This window comes from Pongo pygmaeus, chromosome 2 (genome assembly GCF_028885625.2).
Source record: "Pongo pygmaeus isolate AG05252 chromosome 2, NHGRI_mPonPyg2-v2.0_pri, whole genome shotgun sequence".
Classification (NCBI taxonomy): Eukaryota; Metazoa; Chordata; class Mammalia; order Primates; family Hominidae; genus Pongo; species Pongo pygmaeus.
Window position 1 is genome coordinate 116224685 of NC_085930.1, and position 21267 is coordinate 116245951.

Below are 21267 nucleotides of genomic sequence, written 5' to 3' on the forward strand. Positions count from 1 at the left end.
ATGAATAGATAAATGTGGGGCACATACATACAATGGAATATTATTAAATATTCCTTCCTTTAAAAAGGAAGAAAATTCTGACAGATGCTACAATATGGATACACCTTGAGGACATCATGCTAAGTGAAACAAGCCAGTCACAAAAGGGCACATACTGTATGATTCGACTTACATGAGGTGTCTAGGGTAGCCAAATTCAGAGACAAAGTAGAATGGCGGTTGCCAGGGACTAGGGGAAGCAGGGAATGAGGAGTTCATGTTTAATGGGTACAGAGTTTTAGGTTGGGGTGATGCAAAAGTTCCGGGGATGGATGGTGGTGATAATGGCATGGCAGTGTGAATGTACATAATGCTACAGAACTGTACACTTAAAAATGGTTAAAATGGTAATTTTTATGTTATTTATTTTTTACAACAACTTTTTTTTTTTTTTTGAGACAGAGTCTCATTCTGTCACCCACACTGGAGTGCAGTGGTGCAATCCTGGCTCACCACAACTGCCGCCTCCCAGGTTTCAGTGATTCTCATGCCTCACCCTCCCAAGTAGCTGGGATTACAGACACACACCACCATGCCCAGCTAATTTTTGTATTTTTTAGTAGAGGCAGGGTTTCACCATGTTGACCAGGCTGGTCTCGAACTCCTGACTTCAGGTGATCTGCCAGCCTCGGCCTCCCAAAGTGCTGGGATTATAGGTATGAGGCACCACGCCTGGCCAATAATTTTTTAATATTACCAAAAGAAGAGTTTTGTAATCTTTAAAGTGTTCCCTTTACCCAGAACTTAGCAACCCATTTTGCCAACTCCCTACTTCAGCAGCAAGTCACAATACAGGCACATAATAATGTATATACAGACATTCAACTTACTATGCACTGTGTCATGCTCTACTCTCAGAAAAAAAAAAGTGACCCTGAACATGGGACAGTCACATTTCAGTGAGAACCCCAGCTCAGAACTGAGCAGAATTCAATTTTGGGACCAAAGCTAAAAGACTCATGAAATAGGGAGCCGTGGTGGCTCAGGCCTGTTGTCCTGGCGCATAAAGGCGAGGCTAGACGTTCGAGGCCAGCCTGGGCAACATAGAAACCTCTGATCTATATAACCAAAAAAAAAAAAAAGACTCATGAAATAACTGGCACCAAAGCATGGACAGTCAAACTGCTGTGCAGATACTGAAACCAAATGTTCCCAGTAAGCAGCCACTCCAGACTAGAGCAGATTGGTCTCCTGGCTACATTTTATCAGTCTGAGGACCCACGTCTGCCCTCTGTACCTACTGGGACTTGTCTACAGAGTGTATCTATAATTGTAAAACTGAAACACAGCTTAACAAGTCTATAGTGTAGTGTCCCAAAAATTCATAAAATTATGCCATTGAAAAAAATATATGAGTTTTTTTTCTCTGTGATAGGCCACAGCACCCAGTAATCACCAAGAAAACCAGGATCCCAACAGAACAGGTAGCTGTTCAAAGAAACCTACTACACACTTAAAAGCCGTCAACCCCTCCTCTGACTAATAAGCCTGTGACCTTCATCAAGCTCCCTGGGCCTCAGTTTTCTCATCTGTATAACAAGGATAAGAACACTTATCTGAGAATGATATGATTACTCAGTAAGATCAAAAATGTTAAGTGCCTAGCACAACCCCTGGCACCAGGTAGGTGCTCAATAAATATTAGGTGAATCTGAATCTGTGAATTTTTCTGAGAGGAACAAAAGATGCAGTTTAGGTAGTCTATAATTCCATGTAATACATGGAAACACATTTGAAATATAGGATATAGGTTTGCCCAAGATTAAAATTCTTGGCTCCAAGGAAACCTGGAAAGCCCCAGAGAGCCCCTGCTGGAGACCTCTGGCCTCCTTCTTACAGCCCTGGTGGTCCTCTGGGGCCACCCTCCCTTCCTCCCCCTCAGAATCCCTCTCTGTTTAACTGGCCATAATGTACACCTGCATCCTCTTTTCTTTAATTTGCTGTATTTATTTAAATAAGATAATGTTTATTAAAGCTCCTTGGAAACCATAAAATCCTATGTAAATGTAGAGGTCTTTATTTAATAAAAATTTATGAGGCTTGTTCTTGAATTTTTCAATGGATCAACTTAGTCTTTTATGGTTCTCTCCAAAACAAAAACAAAACAAAAATACAACAAAACCCCAATTCCTTTTCATTTGTAAATGGACCTTCATCGATTTTTATGCCCTGTGGAGACCACTTTTAACATTAAACGGGAAAAAAATCTTCACCTTTGAATGGGTAATCGATTTCCTTCCCTGGAAATGATCACTGTCCTAGGAAATGCAAACACACACTAGGAATAAAAGCCAGTCATTCCCTGATAATAGAGTGGTACAGAAATCTTTGGAATTGATAGGAAGTTTTTCCATCACAATTTTAAAGCACAGTAAAATTCAGACTTCAACAATCCCAAATTTAAAAACATTTAAACATGGCATGAGTTAGTTTTAGGTCATCTACAAAAAGAGGGAAGAAACACTTCCAGCCAAATTGTGCCAATATGATCTTCAACAGTATTTGAGAAACTATAACTTGCCAAGGGCTCTTAAAATCATTTTAGGAACATCCAGCTTTCTACCCTTCATTATCTAGTCACTAAAACAGGACATGTTAGACATGTTCTGAGAATATTTAAGAATACTATTATGTTGCTTGAAAATTAATTAGAAAATTTACATTTTCTTTTTTTCTTTTTTTTTTTTTTTTTTACTTTTTTTATTATTATTATACTTTAGGTTTTATGGTACATGTGCGCAATGTGCAGGTTAGTTACATATGTATACATGTGTCATGCTGGTGCGCTGCACCCACCAACTCGTCATCCAGCATTAGGTATATCTCCCAATGCTATCCCTCCCCCCTCCCCCCACCCCACAACAGTCCCCGAAGTGTGATGTTCCCCTTCCTGTGTTCATGTGTTCCCATTGTTCAATTCCCACCTATGAGTGAGAATATGCGGTGTTTGGTTTTTTGTTCTTGCGATAGTTTACTGAGAATGATGATTTCCAATTTCATCCATGTCCCTACAAAGGACATGAACTCATCATTTTTTATGGCTGCATAGTATTCCATGGTGTATATGTGCCACATTTTCTTAATCCAGTCTATCATTGTTGGACATTTGGGTTGGTTCCAAGTCTTTGCTATTGTGAATAATGCCTCAATAAACATATGTGTGCATGTGTCTTTATAGCAGCATGATTTATAGTCCTTTGGGTATATACCCAGTAATGGGATGGCTGGGTCAAATGGAATTTCTAGTTCTAGATCCCTGAGGAATTGCCACACTGACTTCCACAATGGTTGAACTAGTTTACAGTCCCACCAACAGTGTAAAAGTGTTCCTATTTCTCCACATCCTCTCCAGCACCTGTTGTTTCCTGACTTTTTAATGATTGCCATTCTAACTGGTGTGAGATGGTATCTCATTGTGGTTTTGATTTGCATTTCTCTGATGGCCAGTGATGGTGAGCATTTTTTCATGTGTTTTTTGGCTGCATAAATGTCTTCTTTTGAGAAGTGTCTGTTCATGTCCTTCGCCCACTTTTTGATGGGGTTGTTTGTTTTTTTCTTGTAAATTTGTTGGAGTTCATTGTAGATTCTGGATATTAGCCCTTTGTCAGATGAGTAGGTTGCGAAAATTTTCTCCCATTTTGTAGCTTGCCTGTTCATTCTGATGGTAGTTTCTTTTGCTGTGCAGAAGCTCTTTAGCTTAATTAGATCCCATTTGTCAATTTTGGCTTTTGTTGCCATTGCTTTTGGTGTTTTAGACATGAAGTCCTTGCCCATGCCTATGTCCTGAATGGTAATGCCTAGGTTTTCTTCTAGGGTTTTTATGGTTTTAGGTCTAACGTTTAAGTCTTTAATCCATCTTGAATTGATTTTTGTATAAGGTGTAAGGAAGGGATCCAGTTTCAGCTTTCTCCATATGGCTAGCCAGTTTTCCCAGCACCATTTATTAAATAGGGAATCCTTTCCCCATTCCTTGTTTTTCTCAGATTTGTCAAAGATCAGATAGTTGTAGATATGTGGCGTTATTTCTGATGGCTCTGTTCTGTTCCATTGATCTATATCTCTGTTTTGGTACCAGTACCATGCTGTTTTGGTTACTGTAGCCTTGTAGTATAGTTTGAAATCAGGTAGTGTGATGCCTCCAGCTTTGTTCTTTTGGCTTAGGATTGACTTGGCGATGTGGGCTCTTTTTTGGTTCCATATGAACTTTAAAGTAGTTTTTTCCAATTCTGTGAAGAAAGTCATTGGTAGCTTGATGGAGATGGCATTGAATCTGTAAATTACCTTGGGCAGTATGGCCATTTTCCTGATGTTGATTCTTCCCACCCATGAGCATGGAATGTTCTTCCATTTGTTTGTATCCTCTTTTATTTCCTTGAGCAGTGGTTTGTAGTTCTCCTTGAAGAGGTCCTTCACATCCCTTGTAAGTTGGATTCCTAGGTATTTTATTCTCTTTGAAGCAATTGTGAATGGGAGTTCACTCATGATTTGGCTCTCTGTTTGTCTGTTATTGGTGTATAAGAATGCTTGTGATTTTTGTACATTGATTTTGTATCCTGAGACTTTGCTGAAGTTGCTTATCAGCTTAAGGAGATTTTGGGCTGAGACAATTACATTTTCTAATTGAAGGCAATGAGCAGCATTCACTCTCCACTGAGCACTGTGGTAGGCACTTTATACTTCACATACCTCTTAAGTAGATCTTAATCTCCCCATTTTATAGATGAGGGCACCAGGCTCATGGAGCTTGCCTAAGGTCACCAAGTCAGAAAGTAGGAGCATATAGGTTTAATCACAGCAATAAGTGAGGAGTAAAGCCAGATTCCACAATTTAGGTCTAACATATGATGGCATCATAATTACCTCTTGCATTTCTTTCTCAGAGTTTAATCTTGAACAGGCTTTGTTAATTTGCCACGCTGCTCCCAAATTATTCCACACTCATGAGGTTTTTCTGTCACAATAAAAAGACAACTTGTTTGCAGTCTCACTTCTGCTAAGTTCCGGCTTCTTGCCTCAGTGGTCTCAAGGGCAAAGGATGAGAGAAATCTCTGTACTTGATTTTTTCACAGGCATTGACTTAACATTTCGGAGTCCTAAAATATCATAGCTTGGTTAATAGTAATTAATGTTTTATAGTGCTTGCCCTTTAATTTACAAGTAGTTTTCCCCATACATCGTCCCACCAAAGCTCTCGTTTTCTCACACATTCTGATAAAACCAAAGAACATATGGTAGGTAATGATGTTCTCACATCAGACAAACACAAACTAAACTGACTGAAGGATATGCTCCATGAGTTTATGTAATAAATTCATCTTTATTTCCCATTTCCTCTGTATTTCCTGGTTCCAACAGGATATTCTGGTAGCTTTTCCCATCCAACCAGAAACAGGAAGCACCTGAGAAGCCACGTCCTAGTGCCAAACCAGAGACCAATTTTTTAAGAATTCAGAAGCTTGAGACATTTTGGAAAGATCCCCACATATTTAGAGTCTCTGCAATCAAACCAACCTTCTAATGTTGTAAAGGGAGCACAGCTGGCCCATATGGAGACTTACAATGAGGCCACAGTTATAGAACAATGGGTGGCCTTGCTGAGCACTTTCACCTGAGTTTTCTCGGGAGCTCCTCACCATAACCCAAAGAGGTAAATGCAGTGGAGGCATCACAGCATCGACTCCCACTGAGAGGCCAAGTGACAGGCCTGAGGCCAAAGAGGCAGAAGTACAGCAGAGCCGTCCTCAACCCACAGCCCTTCCACGGTCTTTCCACCATCCCACAAGAAGTGGGTTTAGAGGCAGCCGTCCCCCTCCTCCCTTGCCCTGTGCCCGCCACCATGACCAGCCTCAAATTTCCACCATCCCTCTCTTCTGTAGTCTCAACAGCCTGCAGACTTTAAGTGAGCTTCAGTTTTTCCATGTGTAAAATGAAATAATGCCACCTTGCACTTGGATGCAGCTCAAGCCCTTGGGGACAGGCTCCAGCAGTACACACTGGCAGGAAATTCTCTCTCCACATGGCCCTCCCACTTTTAAAACACCATGTCCCCTCTCTGTTTTCCCCTGTAGATGGGGAGCTTCTTGATAGCTGGAACTGTGTCACTTGGGTTTTGTCTATCTGGCAACTAACAAGTACTAAGATTAAGTGGACTCTATTCCCCATACACAAGTCAGTCACCTTATGATGATTAACAACAAACACTTGCTCAGAATACAGTATGTTGTACATGGCATATTAGTATATATATATATGCTTAGCATATATTAGCAAGTATATGCCAGACACTGTTCTAAGGACTTAGAAGCATTAACTCAGTCCTCTTCATAGACCCTTGAGGTTGGTTAGGCACAGAGAACTTAAATAACCCATCTGAGATTACACTGTTAATAAGAGGAAGTGGCAGAACCGGGACTTGAACTCTGGCAGTCTGGGTCCAGAATCTGTGCATTGGCCACCAAGCTACTCTGCCTCTCCATTGTGTGGCATGTGAATAACAGATTAGAAAGAAAAACTCAGGCCATCACCTCTCTGGACCTCATGAAAGACAGGAGGCTGCTCTAGGTGGTATCTGAAAGGTCCTGTCAAACTTTAAAACCTTCCCATTGTCTTTAACCATAATGTGACCCCTAACCTGGAACAGAGAACTTGCATTACTGAGTTTCTCCACATTGGGGAAATAATGGTGACCTTAAAAGCCAAAGTAGGTCTAGTTTAAACCACAAAACAGGGAGGTGGAGATGCCTAAAGCCAACAGAGCACAGACAAGAGCCCTCTCACTATCGCCGGCATCCTCCCAGCCCCACCCGTCCAGTCCAGTTTTCTAGAAAAAAACTCAGCATCTTCTACCCCTCTCCTCTTACAGGGCCAAGAACTATAGAAACTTTCAGTTTAGTCCCCCATTTTTCTAAGGGGCTGCTCTTATACCCCAATACTCCACATGCCAGACCCATCCATCCCTTATTTCCCACCCTGGGCCAATGAATGGGTTAGCATATAAAAGTGTGTGTGCGCCCATGGGAAGGAAGATTGGGCAGGGGCATAATCATTTTGCTAATTTCTTCACTAGTTCCATTTAACCGTCTTTAAGTCCGTTCTATTTTTGGGATAGTTCAGTCACCCTTTCTTGTTTTGTGAGGGTTGTTCACTGGCTTTTACTTCTCGTTTAAATTAGAAACCCTAAAAAACAAACTAACAGAAATTACCATTAATTACCAGGACACAAAATGGTTTGCTGAGTCAGACACAGGCTAGCTTCAAAATCCTGCTCCACCATTTATTGTTTGAGTGACCTGGGGCAATTCACATACACTCTGAGTCTCCGCTTACTCCTCTGTCACAGGAGAATGACAACACAGAAGGTGGCCTTTGGGCATCCCACCTGTCTCCCCCCAGCTCCTACCACCGTTCCTGTGATGTGGCCTGACTGCCACCTGCCAGCACCTCTGTTCTGGAGGCCTTCCCAGCCCACACACATGGCAGGACAGGATGCCAGATGGAGGAAGCCCCTTCCCCTCAGCCCTCAGGCAGGAGGACTCAAGGTGTGTGCTCCACACTGGCCCCAGCACCCACCCCAGAGACTGCACCCACTCGCCCAGGTAACATGCTGAGGAGTACATCTTCGATGGGCTGCCTTCCTTTCCCATTCTTACTTCCCCCTGCCTCACTGGTGACTTCTAGAACAATTTCCAAAATAAAATACCTGTAATCAGACCCAAGAAAAAAAAGAAACAAACATTTTTCACGGCTTCTGGGAAGATTAGATGAGAGAATGTGTAAAGACCTCAGATCAACACTGGCCTACTGATGATCCACAGCTACTTAAGAGAAAGTAATACAGAATTATGAGCCACGTGGACCTGCGTACACATGGATATTGAGCTCCACCTCCCTCTTCGGAGGGCTGTCCTTGTGCTTGTGGTATATACAGAGGAATCATCAGGGACCGTCATGTGTCCCTGTCACAACATGTCATCTTCTGGGAAAACCAAAGTACTGGTCCTACGCATAACTAGTATAGTTCAAGAATCACTGCCTCCATCACCCTGCTGAGCCCCTCGCTCCTTCCCAGCCTGAAGAGCTGCCCCACCGGTTGTTCCAGAGGCTTTTCCTTCTTCTTCCTTGGGAAAAAGGAGGAGTAAACTGGGGCAATGGAAACACAGACTTGACACACGCTTTGCATTTCTGAAACCAACGATCCCTCCACTCTTGATTGATTATATCATCCTCTATTTTTAAGATGAAGTTTGTTTTTCTTCTGTTTGGGACAATAAAGATATAAACAGGGCCAGAGTTTCATTTCCCTAGATGGCCCAGCCAGAGCTGATCAAATGCTGATACAGAGGAGAAAGAAAAACCAAAGGAAGGCTCACTCCATAGGGGAGAGGGTTTGTGCCTCCTGCAGAGATCTTGCTGGCTCTTCTGTGGGGGACGTTTCCCAGAGCACCCTACCTGTGTCACCTCAGTCCCCAAAAGGGTCCCAGTGTCCATATAGTGTTTCTCATGAATCCTTTTTAGTGTCCACAAAATTTGAAACCTAGGAAAACCCAGGGAGACTTCTGTCCAAATAAAGTAGGAGGGGAATTCAGAAATAAATAGTCCAGCACTCAGAGAAGGAGCAGGTTCCAGCTTACCCAAAATTAGGCCGAGAAAACTTGAAACTACAAGCTATCAAACGGAAGAAAATAACCGTGTTTTCTGAACGCTTAAAGCTCAGATTCGACTGGGCTAAATAGTGACTGACTCAATCACTGTTAGTGATTGTCCTCGATGCCCAGGCATTTGAAGGTTCTAAGTCTGAGAGGATATATTTTCCTTCCAAGTGCCCCTTGGTGAGGAGCTCTTAAAACCGCATTCAGGATGCGCCCAATTCTCCAGCATCTGCCTGGGCTGCAGGACCACATGGGAAGGAAAGTCAGACCTGGAATGTCATGAAATGCTGAGAGTTTGGAGTGTCAGGTTTCTGTCCAGCTGTTGCTTTATGAATCCTGGGTCTCCTCTCCCCCCGGCCTCAGGACATCTGTCCACAGTGCAGCCAGGAGCTGTGTGGGAGCCTAATGACTGACTTGGAGCTGCCTGGGGCTGTAGAGATCATCTGGGCCAACCACTGAATATTCGGACAAGGAAACTGAGGTCCAGAGAGAGAAGGTAAGTTTCCCAAGGCAACACAGCACCTGGCATTACCAGAAAACCAAGGCAGCTGTTAGGTCACTTGGCTAAGGCTTGGTGAATTTCGGTCCCTGAGATTTCATAAAGCTTGGCAAGCACTGTGGGCTCTGCAGCCAAGTCAGGAGAGGGTTGGAAAGGCCTGGGACTGCTGCCCCCTCTGTACCTGCCTCTTCTCTGGGCAGGGCCTTGGGGACCAAGAGACCATCTGGGGGCAAACAGTGCTGCCCTATCATGAGCATGTGGAAAGCTGGGGAAATGTTCAGCTGGTGGTACACAGAGGTGGGGAGGTGGGCTTAGGGCATGAGATGGGTAGGGGGATGAGGAAAAATCAATCCATGCTCACCTTCATAGCAAGGGATCAGCGTCCTGCCTTTGGCCTGGAGGTTGGAGGGGATGATGTAGCAGAAGCCATGGGGTAGGATGTGGTCGGCTTCATAGTAGATGTTCTTCCAGCGATGAGCACAGGCCTAAAGGGATACAGAGCAGGTGAGAGCAGGAAAGTTGGCCCCAAAGGATCACCAAGCAGACACCTGTCAGTGCCAGATGTTTCTTTCTGTGGGAGAAGAGAGGAGCAGAGGGACCAAAAAGCCACATCTTCATAATAGGCACTGTTCTGGGCATCAGAAAACTGCATGAACAGGAACAAGCCCCTGGAAGCCTACTAGGAGATAGGAAATAAATATATCAACAAATGAGAATTGTAGCTAGTCCTGAGCACTGGGAAGGAATGAAACAAGGTTATAGAATAGAGAATCTGGGAGTGGGAAAGAGAGTTTCCACCAGAGATCGGGAAGGCCTGAAGCATGAGGGGAAGAGGGTTCTGGGAGGATTCAAAGGATAGCAGAATGCAAAGGATACATCGTGAGAAAGGCTCAGAGGCTCAAGAGAAAGAAAGGCCGGTCTGGAGTGACCATGGTGGGAAGGAGATAAGATCAAAGAGGCGGCCAAGGTTGGACCACAGTGGGACATGGGAATGGCTGTGACTTCAGCAGATTTGCAATGGGAAGCGGTGAAGAGTCTTACACAGGTGAGAAGCATGATCCAAGTGACAGTTTGGAAAGACCATTTGGCTGCCCGGTGGAGACTGCAGGAGGGCAAAAGTGCAAACGAACACCAGGTGAGAGATGATGCGGGTCTGGACCAGGAGGGGCAGTGGAGATGGGCGAAGGGGATGGCTTCAGAGCTGACAGGCCCAAGGGACTGAACCGATGTGGAGACGGCAGGGAAGGGAGGAATGGCTGATATTCAACCATGTTTCTACCCACAGAAACACTTCAGCATGCATCTCATTAACTAGGAGTAAATGTGTGTGGAGAGTTGTTTTTTTATGGAAACTTACATATAGCAAAATGCACAAATGAGCTTTGATAAATGTGCACACTCATGTCACCAAGGCCCTAGCAAGACACAGAACATCTCCATCTCACCAGAAAGTTCCCTCATGCCAGGGAGTGGCTGGTTTCGCCAGGCAGGTCAAGGAGGGCCTCTCTGAGGAGAAAGCTGAAGGAAGGTTCACGGCCAAGCGTCTTGGGGTGCATGAGAGCTCCGCATGTTGGGGAAGAGGATGGACAGATGCATTGGCCAGCTCTCCAGAGGAGCCTCTCAGCACTAGGGTCGAAGCTACGCAAGACACCATGAGGCAGAGCAGCTCTGCTAACAGACACTGGAGCAGTGCCAGCAGCCAGGATGTAAGCCTGGATCGTCCTTCTGCCACACCAAACATGCTCCTGCCTTCTGCTTGGACATGACAGTGGCCCCAGTTCCCGTGCATGTCTCTGCACATGCAGATGTCACTGCTGCGCTGATGAAAAGCCAACCTACTTACTCAGAGGCACACACTCTACCCTGCCCAGCCCGTTCCACTTCTCCTGGGCATTCACTACACACTTCTGATATCAGTTCACTTCACCCCGGCCAGTGAATGCATTTTCTTAAAATATTGCTTTTGAAAATAATCAGTTTTTAACATCTTGGTTTGCCTCCCTTAAACGCACTGTTTTGTAAGTGATAACATTCAGCGTTCTTATGGCCTACCTCTGACCTCTTCTGCAACCCTGGAAGGTGAGCAGAGGTGTCTTTAGAATTCCTATTTTCTGTACGAGAGCACCATGTATCAAAGAGTGCTTTGCCTAAGTGGCAGAGCTAGTAAGTGCTGCAAACAGCACTGGAATCCAGGAATTCTGAGTCTTCCTTGTTTCACTATGAAGCATTTTCCATCTTAAAACTTCTCATTCCTACCTGAGAGGCCATCAAAACCCACCCCCTGGGGCAGGCCTGGTGACTTTATCCTCTTTACAGCCCCCCTGCCACATGCCACAGGACACCTGAAATAACCACTCTGGGGTCGAATGGAATGCCCCAGGTCACCGAGTGAGTGAGGGGGCTCTCGGGGCCTGGTTCTCCCTGACATCGTTCTATGATAAGATCACAGCCTTCTAAGCTCTCTGCTCTTCATCCTTCAAGCCACTGCCACCAAGGCCCTGGACAAGGCCACTCTCTGCCCAATGGCAAAAGAGGACACAATCAGAATGACTCTCAAAACCTGAGCTTGCCCACATTCTGCCTCTTGTCGTATGACATTAAACTACAGAAAACAATCTATTGTTATTTTTTCTGTTGCAAACCACATTCACTCCTCTACTTGATACTGTTTTGTGCTAAAATAGCAGGTTTCTAAATAGACTGAAATGATATGAGGCAGACAACTATAAAAAATATATCAGTAAATAATCACTCCATACTGCTAAATAATTGATTTTTAAAGTTCTGACTCAATTCCTATGGCTCGCAAACTTGAATCACTTATTGTTATCTAATTTGTGGGTAAATCAGTTATGTTTTGGTTTTGCTAAGTTTTTGGACTTAGCAAAGCCCTTGGCTTCAAGGGCTGACCATGTTTTATTGTATTTCTGAGTTGGAGGGGCTGTGAAAAGAGGCGGATGTTTATCATGGTGCTGTCTGATAGCCAGCTGCACACTGACACTTATAGGAAGGCTTTGCTGTATTTAATGTCTGGTGTATTGTCTCATTTTTTAAGTGCCATAAACTATTTAAGGGGTGATCTTGGAAAATTCCTAGAAGATCCAAATATTGCATTTCATACTAAACTAAAATTAAAGCATTCTGGGAGGTCAGAGATCAAAGTGTCAAAGGAAGGATTCATGTAGGAAAACAATGCAAAGTGTCTCTGAATATAAATTACAGAAAGAGAAGGCTGTGTTTAGCCTTGATTATCATTATATATACACACATGTCAATCTGACCACTACATTTTAAAAAAATTCCTAGGGACTGTCTCCAAAGCATTAGTAACTCCATCAATCTCTCCAAATGAGTTCGGCTGTGAGAGAAGAACAGGAGAAGGAGAGCATTCTCTGAAAACAGCAAGACTTGTTCAAACTCAGATTTCAATTAATCATAAGAAAGGGGAAGGAGGGCCTTGGATTCTAAGATTACAACTCTTAGAATCTGACACATTTCAAGGTATAAGGATTGCTTTTCCTCCCAAAAGAGGAAAAAGAGAAAGAAAATAAACACTTTATTTCAAAGGCCTTTTTTGTTGTATGGAAACAACACATCCCTCCTAGAGGTGGGTAATGGCACTTTCCGGGTGCCTCGGCCACAAAGGCACATCAGTCCCTGCCAACCCTCCTACATTCGCACATGCCACAGAGATAGCCAAAGCTTTTGTCACGCATCCAGGTCCACAGTGCATGGCCACAACTGGGCCTGGCTGCTGAGAATGGTGTGTGGTGGGATCACAGAGAGGCTGAGATGCCATGAGACTTCCCTAAGAAGCTCCCCAACCGAGAAGGAGGGAGTGGCCAGGAGGGGCATTGGGAAGGCGCTGCTGGGGTGTGAAAATGTTATTCTGAGGACGTTCACCTAATGAAAATTTATTGAGGTATACATTGATGATTTATACCTTTTTCTGCATGTGTGTTACAGCTCAATAAAAAGTTCACTTTAAAAAAAATCGGAAACAGAGCAACAGAAGTAAATGCAAAAATGTACCCTGTGGCTTTGAAAAAAAAATGGACAGATGGGAAGCACTGAACAGATAAGGACAGCCCTGATATTTAGAAAGGAAATGACAAAAAGAAACAGAGAATACTGCTTCTGCACAAAAATAATCTAGAAGCTTAAATTATTTGTTGTCTGAGCCTTGCCAAGTCTGATGAAAAGGGGCAACATTAGACTTGAACATTTTGAGTTGTCCTCCAAAGTCTGAGAGCAGCAGTCAATGCCTACACAGAGTTTGCTCAGTGGTTATTTCAAGAAGTGATTCCCCTCCCCGCTCATTTCTAAAATGTCATCTGCACACAGGAAGCTCAGGGTGAGAGAGTGAGAAGGGAAGGGGCTTGCCTCTGATCCTGATGCTATCTTTACATCCAGCATCATTTGTTCCTGGGGAAAACCTGGGAGGTGCAACAGTGTCCATGGAGCTGAGATGGGCAGGCACTAAGCCAAGGTCAACCTGCCAGACCAGCCTGACAATCTGGTCCTTGCCAGAGCTGGTTGCTGGGTCCATGGGCCACATAATACCTTTGGTCACTGAGACATTTCACACCCCATTGCAGCTTTCAAATTCTCCATTTGTTCTTAGCTTTTCTATCAGCACCAGACACCACTTTCAAAAAAGCCAGCCCACCTCTCCCTCTTCAAACCCAACCTTGGAATCCAATATTGTGCTCCTTGGGGATACTGGTCTCTTGCCTACACCCCCAATGTAAATAGGGACACTCACTGTATCTTGTTTTTGCCTGTCATTTCCAAGGAACATTTTACAGAATGTTTCCTGGTGTTTCCTTCAGCCACTTAGAATCAGCCAACAAGAAAAGATGGCAACTAATTTGATTTCTAATTGTTTTAACATTGACCCTCAGTCCCTGTATTATTCAAACACACTTTCAGATGCCATTCCTTAGAGAGATGTCCTCTAGATGCTGAGAATGAAAGCGGGTAGAAGATTTGGTCTCTATCCCCAAGTGGCTTCCATAAAAGGGGACATATGGCCACAAAATAAATTATACACACAATATAAGTAACAAGATGATGTTGAGTTCCTAATGACACAAAAGATGCTCAGCTTGTTCCAGAAAACCCTTAACAGGCTTCACAGAGGAGGCAGAGCCCATACAGGGGAAGAAAGAGAAGTGCCAAGGACAGAGTGGGGCAGGGGCAGAGGGGACTTAGGACAAGCCTTTCCTAGCAAGATTGCCCATGTGCAAAATGCCATGAGGATAACTCAACAACAATAAAAACCACACAATCCAATTTAAAATTGGGCAAAGGACCTAAACATTTCTCCAAAAAAGATATAAAATGACCAACAAGCAGAGGAAACAATGCTCAATGTTACCAATCATCAGGGAAATGCAAACCAAAATCACAATAAAATATTATCTCACACCCATTAGGAGGGCCACTATTTTAAAAAAAAAAACAGAAAACAATAAATGTTGGCAAGGACGCGGAGCCACTGAAACCCTTGTGCACTGTTGGTGAGAATTTAAAATGCTGCAGCCATTTGGGAAAATAGTATGGAGATTTCTTAAAAATTAAAAATAGAAGTACCATATGATCCAGTAATCCCACTTCTGGATGTATACCCAAAAGAATTGAAAACAAGATCTCAAAGAGATATTGGTACACATTCATAGCATCATTCATCACGGCAGCCAGGAGATAGAACCAACCTAAATGTCCGTCAACAGATGAAGAAAGAAAACATGGTGAATTCATACAATGAAATATTATTCTGCCTTTAAAAAGGAAGGAGATCCAGTCACATGCTACAGCATGGATGAACCTTGAGGACATTATGCTAAATGAAATAAGTTCCTCACAAAAGGAGGAACACCACACTCCACTTATATGAGATCTAAAGTAGCCAAACTCTTAATAGAACTACAATGTTGCCAGTAACCAGGGGAAGGAGAAAAAGGAGAGTGTTGTTCAATGGATGTAAGTTTTGCAAGATAAAGTTTAAAGGTTTGTTGTACAACAATGTGCCATACAGTTACCACTACTGTACACTCAAAATGGTTAAGGTGGTAAGTTTTATGTTATGTATTTGACCACAATTAGAGAAAATTTTTGCAACCTACTCATCTGACAAAGGGCTAATATCCAGAATCTACAATGAACTCCAACAAATTTACAAGAAAAAAACAAACAACCCCATCAAAAAGTGGGCAAAGGACATGAACAGACACTTCTCAAAAGAAGACATTTATGCAGCCAAAAAACACACGAAAAAATGCTCACCATCACTGGCCATCAGAGAAATGCAAATCAAAACCACAATGAGACACCATCTCACACCAGTTAGAATGGCAATCATTAAAAAGTCAGGAAACAACAGGTGCTGGAGAGGATGTGGAGAAATAGGAACACTTTTACACTGTTGGTGGGACTGTAAACTAGTTCAACCCTTGTGGAAGTCAGTGTGGCGATTCCTCAGGGATCTAGAACTAGAAATTCCATTTGACCCAGCCATCCCATTACTGGGTATATACCCAAAGGACTATAAATCATGCTGCTATAAAGACACATGCACACGTATGTTTATTGCAGCATTATTCACAATAGCAAAGACTTGGAACCAACCCAAATGTCCAACAATGATAGACTGGATTAAGAAAATGTGGCACATATACACCATGGAATACTATGCAGCCATAAAAAATGATAAGTTCATGTCCTTTGTAGGGACATGGATGAAATTGGAAATCATCATTCTCAGTAAACTATCGCAAGAACAAAAAACCAAACACCGCATATTCTCACTCATAGGTGGGAATTGAACAATGAGAACACATGGACACAGGAAGGGGAACATCACACTTTGGGGACTTTTGTGGGGTGGGGGGAGGGGGGAGGGATAGCATTGGGAGATATACCTAATGCTAGATGACGAGTTGGTGGGTGCAGCGCACCAGCATGGCACATGTATACATATGTAACTTACCTGCACGTTGTGCACATGTACCATAGAGCCTAAAGTATAATAATAATAATAATAATAATAAAAAAGAAAAAGAAAAAAAAAAAAAAAGAAAAACAAACAAAAGGCACAAGGAAAGCAGATGGTGTCAGACGCTCCTCTTTGCCCAGCACCCATATACAGTGGCTTACTGAGAGGATGATGCAATAATTTCATAAGACTTTTTAAAAAATGTCCTGCATGCAATTAATTAGACAGGACAATCCATGGCACCATTATCCACAAATGCTCCAGTGCTGCCTTCTTGGCTCCCTTTGCTAAATCTTCCCTGTGGTCCTCATTGCCATTCACTGTCCCCAGAAATGACTCCTTTGTGATACCGACCTGTGGTAACACAGAATTCTGTCTTGCCCCCTCTGGAAACAAGCCCTCAGCCACAGAGAGGTTATCCTTCCTTGCAGAGAGGAAATATTTTCACAGGAGCAAACTCTGACTCCAGGCTCCATGCCCTTAAGAGCATCTTGTGTTATGCTGCCACGGGGCCACCACCTCCTCTCTGTTCTGAATCAGGACCTCGGGCTACCCTTTGATTTACAGATGAGTCAGCTTCTTCCCTTTCTTTCCCCAGAATGGTAGACAAGGTTTAGCCCCTCTGGGCCCCATTTGTCCAGTCAGGGTCAGGCCACCATGCCTGGAAGAATGTGGAAGTTTGGAGAGGGTCCAGGGCCAGCCATGACAATGATGAAAGGACTGGAAACCAAGGCAAACAGTGGGCTCAAGGAGCCTCTACAGGACCTACAACGGCTTCCAGGAGGGAGGCCCCCACGATGCTGGCGACAGCATCCAGCTGCTTCCTCCTCTCCCAAGGGGTCCGACAAGGGGGAGATGCTTAATTGTGCTGAGGATGGAATTCGGATTAACAGCTTATGCCATGAAGAAGTTTAACACAAAAGTGGGCTCCTTAGAGAGGGGACAAAAACACTTTGCCTAGTTCCTTAAGGAAAACCTGTTTCCCCTGGTCTAAAATACACACGAAACCCTCAGCTTTGCAGCATGTGACCCAAATGAAGCCCTCCATAAGCGGCAGCTAGTATTACTTTCCCTTCTTGAGCTGATGCTTTTATAATAAAAATCTTCATACAGTTTCTGATAAAAGTCAAGGGCAAGAGAAAGCCTATGAAGTCAGAATAGTTGTTCACTCACCAAAGGCAGAGGAACTGACTGGAAAAGGGTGCAGGGGTCCTTCCGGAGTACTGGCAATGGGGATGCATAAGTGTACATGTGTGAAAAAAAAACCCACCAGGCTGTACACTCACAGCTGGGCGTGTTAAGTGCTTTAGCATTATACCTCATAGAAAAGTTTAAAGGAAAAATTGACAAAAACAAAACCTCTGCAGCAGTTAGAAATTCCTTTTGTGTTGAGTCTAATAAAACCTCCTGTGATGATGAAAATATTCTCTCTCCGTGCTTTCCAACAGAGTAGCCAGTAACCATTTGTGATTATTGAGCCATTTACATGTGGCTAATATGACTAAAAACCTGAATTTCTAGTTTAATTTGGATAAATTTAAGTTTAAATAAGTACACAGGGCTGGTGGCTACCTTACTGCACAGCACAACTCCAGGATCTCAGGATTCTCAAAGGCAAAGACTTTTCTATCTCCCTCAAAGCACCTACGGACCAGAATACATCATAAGCACTTTGGAGGTCCAATAAATGACTAGTTAACAATAACATTTATTTCATAAAATGTAATATTATGTAGCGATAAACAGGAATGAACTACTGATACATACAATAGGGATTAATTTCAGAAAATATTATTTTGAGTGAAAGAAGTCTTATATAAAAGAGCACATACTGCAGGATTCCATTTATATGAAATTCTAGAAAAAGCAAAAGTAATGTATTATACAAATCACAGCCGTGGTTGTCTCAGGTGGGAGGAGTTGGCTGGAAAGGGACATCGGAGACTTTTGGGATGATGGAAATATTCTATATCTTGGTGGGCATATGGTTACACAGGTGTGTACAATTGTGAAAATCAAGACTGTAATCTTAAGATTTGTGTACTGTAAATTATACCTCAATTTAAGACACACACACACACACACACACAAATACCTATGTAATGAATGAGATGTACAAAGCACTTTTCACATATGTTTTATTTTTCAATAGTCACATCTCAGCACCTTGGGACAGACATTATTCACATTTGACAGATAAAGAAAATAAGAAGATAAGTCATTTGTCTAAGCAGTAGTCCAGAATAAGCAACCTCAAAGCCATGCACTTGTCACCATGCCATCCAGCCTTCCTAACAGATCATTCATTCTCAGAGTGCCACCCCCTTCCCACAGCACCCCCAGGAGGGACTTACCAACACACGGCCATCAGCCTTGGGCTGTCGGGCCAGGCTCACCCCCATCCACTCATCATCGCGGTCTTCTCGGCAGGTCTTTCCGCAGGACGTGCCCCGATTCTTCCCTGGAGAAAGAGAAGAGCCAGATTTGGGTTGAGGAGTGATGTTCTGCTGGCTGCCTTTCAAAGGGTGGTCCACAGCCCTATGAGGAAATGAGGAACTTTCCACAAAATGTAAATCAACTCCATCACTATGTACTATATTGTTTAATCCAGACAACTGTTTTTTTTTTACATAGCAAGGCTTTCTTTTTTTCTTTTTTTTTTTTTTTTTTTTTTTGAGACAGTCTCTCTCTGTCATCCAGGCTGGAGTGCAGTGGTGCGATCTCAGCTCATTGCAACCTCTGCCTCCCAGGTTCAAGCGATTGCCCTGCCTCAGCCTCCCAAGTAGGTGGGATTACAGGTGTGTGCCACCACATCACACTAATGTTCATATTTTTAGTAGAGACGGGTTTTCACCATGTTGCCCAGGCTGGTCTCAAACTCCTAACCTCAAGTGATCCGCCCACCCCAACCTCCCAAAGTGCTGGGGTTATAGGCATGAGCCACTGCACCCAACCACATGGCAAGGCTTTCTCACGGAAAGAGGCAGGGCTTTGATTTATGTTCTGAAGCAAGCTCCTTAATTTGTTATGCACCAGTAACAAACAGTTCACAAACCTCTTTTTCTGCTAAAGAAAATCACAATAACTCTTTATTTAAAAAACAATTAGAAGATCTTGGCCAGGCATGGTGGCTCACACCTGTAATCTCAGCACTTTGGGAGGCTGAGGTGGGCGGTTCACTTGAGGCCAGAAGTTCGAGACCAGCCTGGCCAACATGGCGAAACCCCGTCTCCACTAAAAACACAAAAATTAGCCGAAGGTGGTAACATACACTTGTAATCTCAGCTACTCGGGAGGCTGAGGCAGGAGAATCGCTTGAACCTGGGAGGCAGAGGTTGCAGTGAGCCGAGATTGTACCATTGCACTCTAGCCTGGGTGACACAGCAAGACTCTGTCTCAAAAACAAACAAACAAACAAAAACAAAAAACAACAAAAAAATTAGAAAATCTTTATGCAAAAAGACTTTGGAGAAAGAAATACTTGCAGTGATGATTATAACAAAATAGCTCCTTTGTATCGATGTGCCAAGCACAGTTCTGTGTACTCACTTGTATTATCTCACTTAATCTTCTCAAGACCATCCTTGTGAGGTAGGTATATCAGTCTTGATTTTGAAGGTGAGGGAACTGAGGCCCAAGAAGCTATAGGACATTCCCAGTCAGTCCCAGCTGGGCTTTGAACCCAGTCAGAACCATCTGATTCCAAAGATCTTATATTTTCTGCTAGATCAAAGTGAGCTTTTATTTTTTTTATCTTTTTGGAGACAAGAGTCTCCGTTCTGTCACCCAGGCTGGAGTGCAGTGGCACAATCTCAGCTCACTGCACCCTTGACCTCCTGGGTTCAAGTGATCCTCCTGCCTCAGCCTCCTGAGTAGCTGGGACTACAGGCATGCATCACCACATTCAGCTAATATTTGTGTTTTTAGTAGAGATAGGCTTTCACCATGTTGCACAGGCTGGTCTTGAACTTCTGGGCTCAAGCAATCTGCCCACCTCAGCCTCCCAAAGTGATGGGATTACAGGCATGAGCCACTATGCCCAGCCCAAAGTGAGCTTTTAAAAACATCCATGTGATCATATCTTTCTCTAGTTAAAATGTAACACCTAAAATTGATTTCAGCAGCCTCCCCACTCACACACAGAATAAAATTCCGGCACCTTGCCCTGGCCTGCTAGGCCCCACGTGGCCTGGCCCCAGCCTGCCTTGCTGCCCTCCTGTGCTCCACTCTCCTGGCTCCCTCTCCAGCTGCACAACCTCGCTCTGTGCTTCCAAATGGCACCTCTGTTTGGAGGCTGTGCTTCCTGCACCTGCCCAGCTAACGACTACGCATCCTTCTAATCATGTCGAAAGATCCCAGACCTTTCTTGACCCTCCGATCTAGATTAAATCAAATACTCACCTTCCCTCTAGTCTTTTCTCTCTCAATTACTTGTCTTAATATTTCTTTTGCCCACTAATTTACGGGGCTAGGGATGGCAGGATGCTTGTTTGTTTTGTTCACTGGTGTATCCCAGTGCTTAATAACTATTACGTACTCAATACATGCTTGTTGGAGAGAAGGAGGGAGGAAAGGAGGGAAGGATGGATGGGTGAGTGAATGATCAGGCCATCCTGGGAAGAAGAAGAGCAAGGTATAAGGGTACAGAACCCATTTCCAGTACAGCAGTAATGGTCACCCACCTCGAGCCATGTCCAGTTCAGTGCATCTCCGGTCAGGGTTGGTGTGAACACGGCACTTAAACACAGCCCCAGGAGACTTCACTGAAGGGCTGTATTTGGAATCTGCCTTTGGTGCACCCACAAGGACCCTGCAGCAAGAGAAAAAGGCATTCTGTCACAACCTACGATAAGAAAATAGGAGGCAGATGGCTAAGTATTCACCCAACCACGGGTGGGCTCTCTGAGTGCTCACTTTGAAAATCACATTATTATACTTTTCTGTATGGGCTTGGGGGAGAGGTCCTAAAGTGAAACCTGTTACATCTTCCCCAGGCACATTAAAGCTTAAGGAGGCTGAATGTGGTGGCTCATGCCTGTAATCCTAGCATTTTGAGAGGCCGAGGTGGGTGGATCGCTTGAGCC

General features: G+C 43.7%; 1 protein-coding gene across 2 annotated transcripts in view; it reads right to left on the bottom strand.

The window, feature by feature from the left end:
- ITGA9 (integrin subunit alpha 9) overlaps positions 1-21267 on the bottom strand; it is a 387176-nt gene that overhangs the window by 347348 nt on the left and 18561 nt on the right. For both annotated transcript variants that reach the window (XM_054481130.2, XM_054481129.2), the window contains exons 2-4: positions 20866-20993; positions 18538-18644; positions 9548-9671 (exon numbers count right to left, since the gene is read on the bottom strand). In XM_054481130.2, the coding sequence (XP_054337105.1) occupies positions 9548-9671; positions 18538-18644; positions 20866-20993 (359 nt within the window). The remainder of the gene's footprint in view (positions 1-9547; positions 9672-18537; positions 18645-20865; positions 20994-21267) is intronic.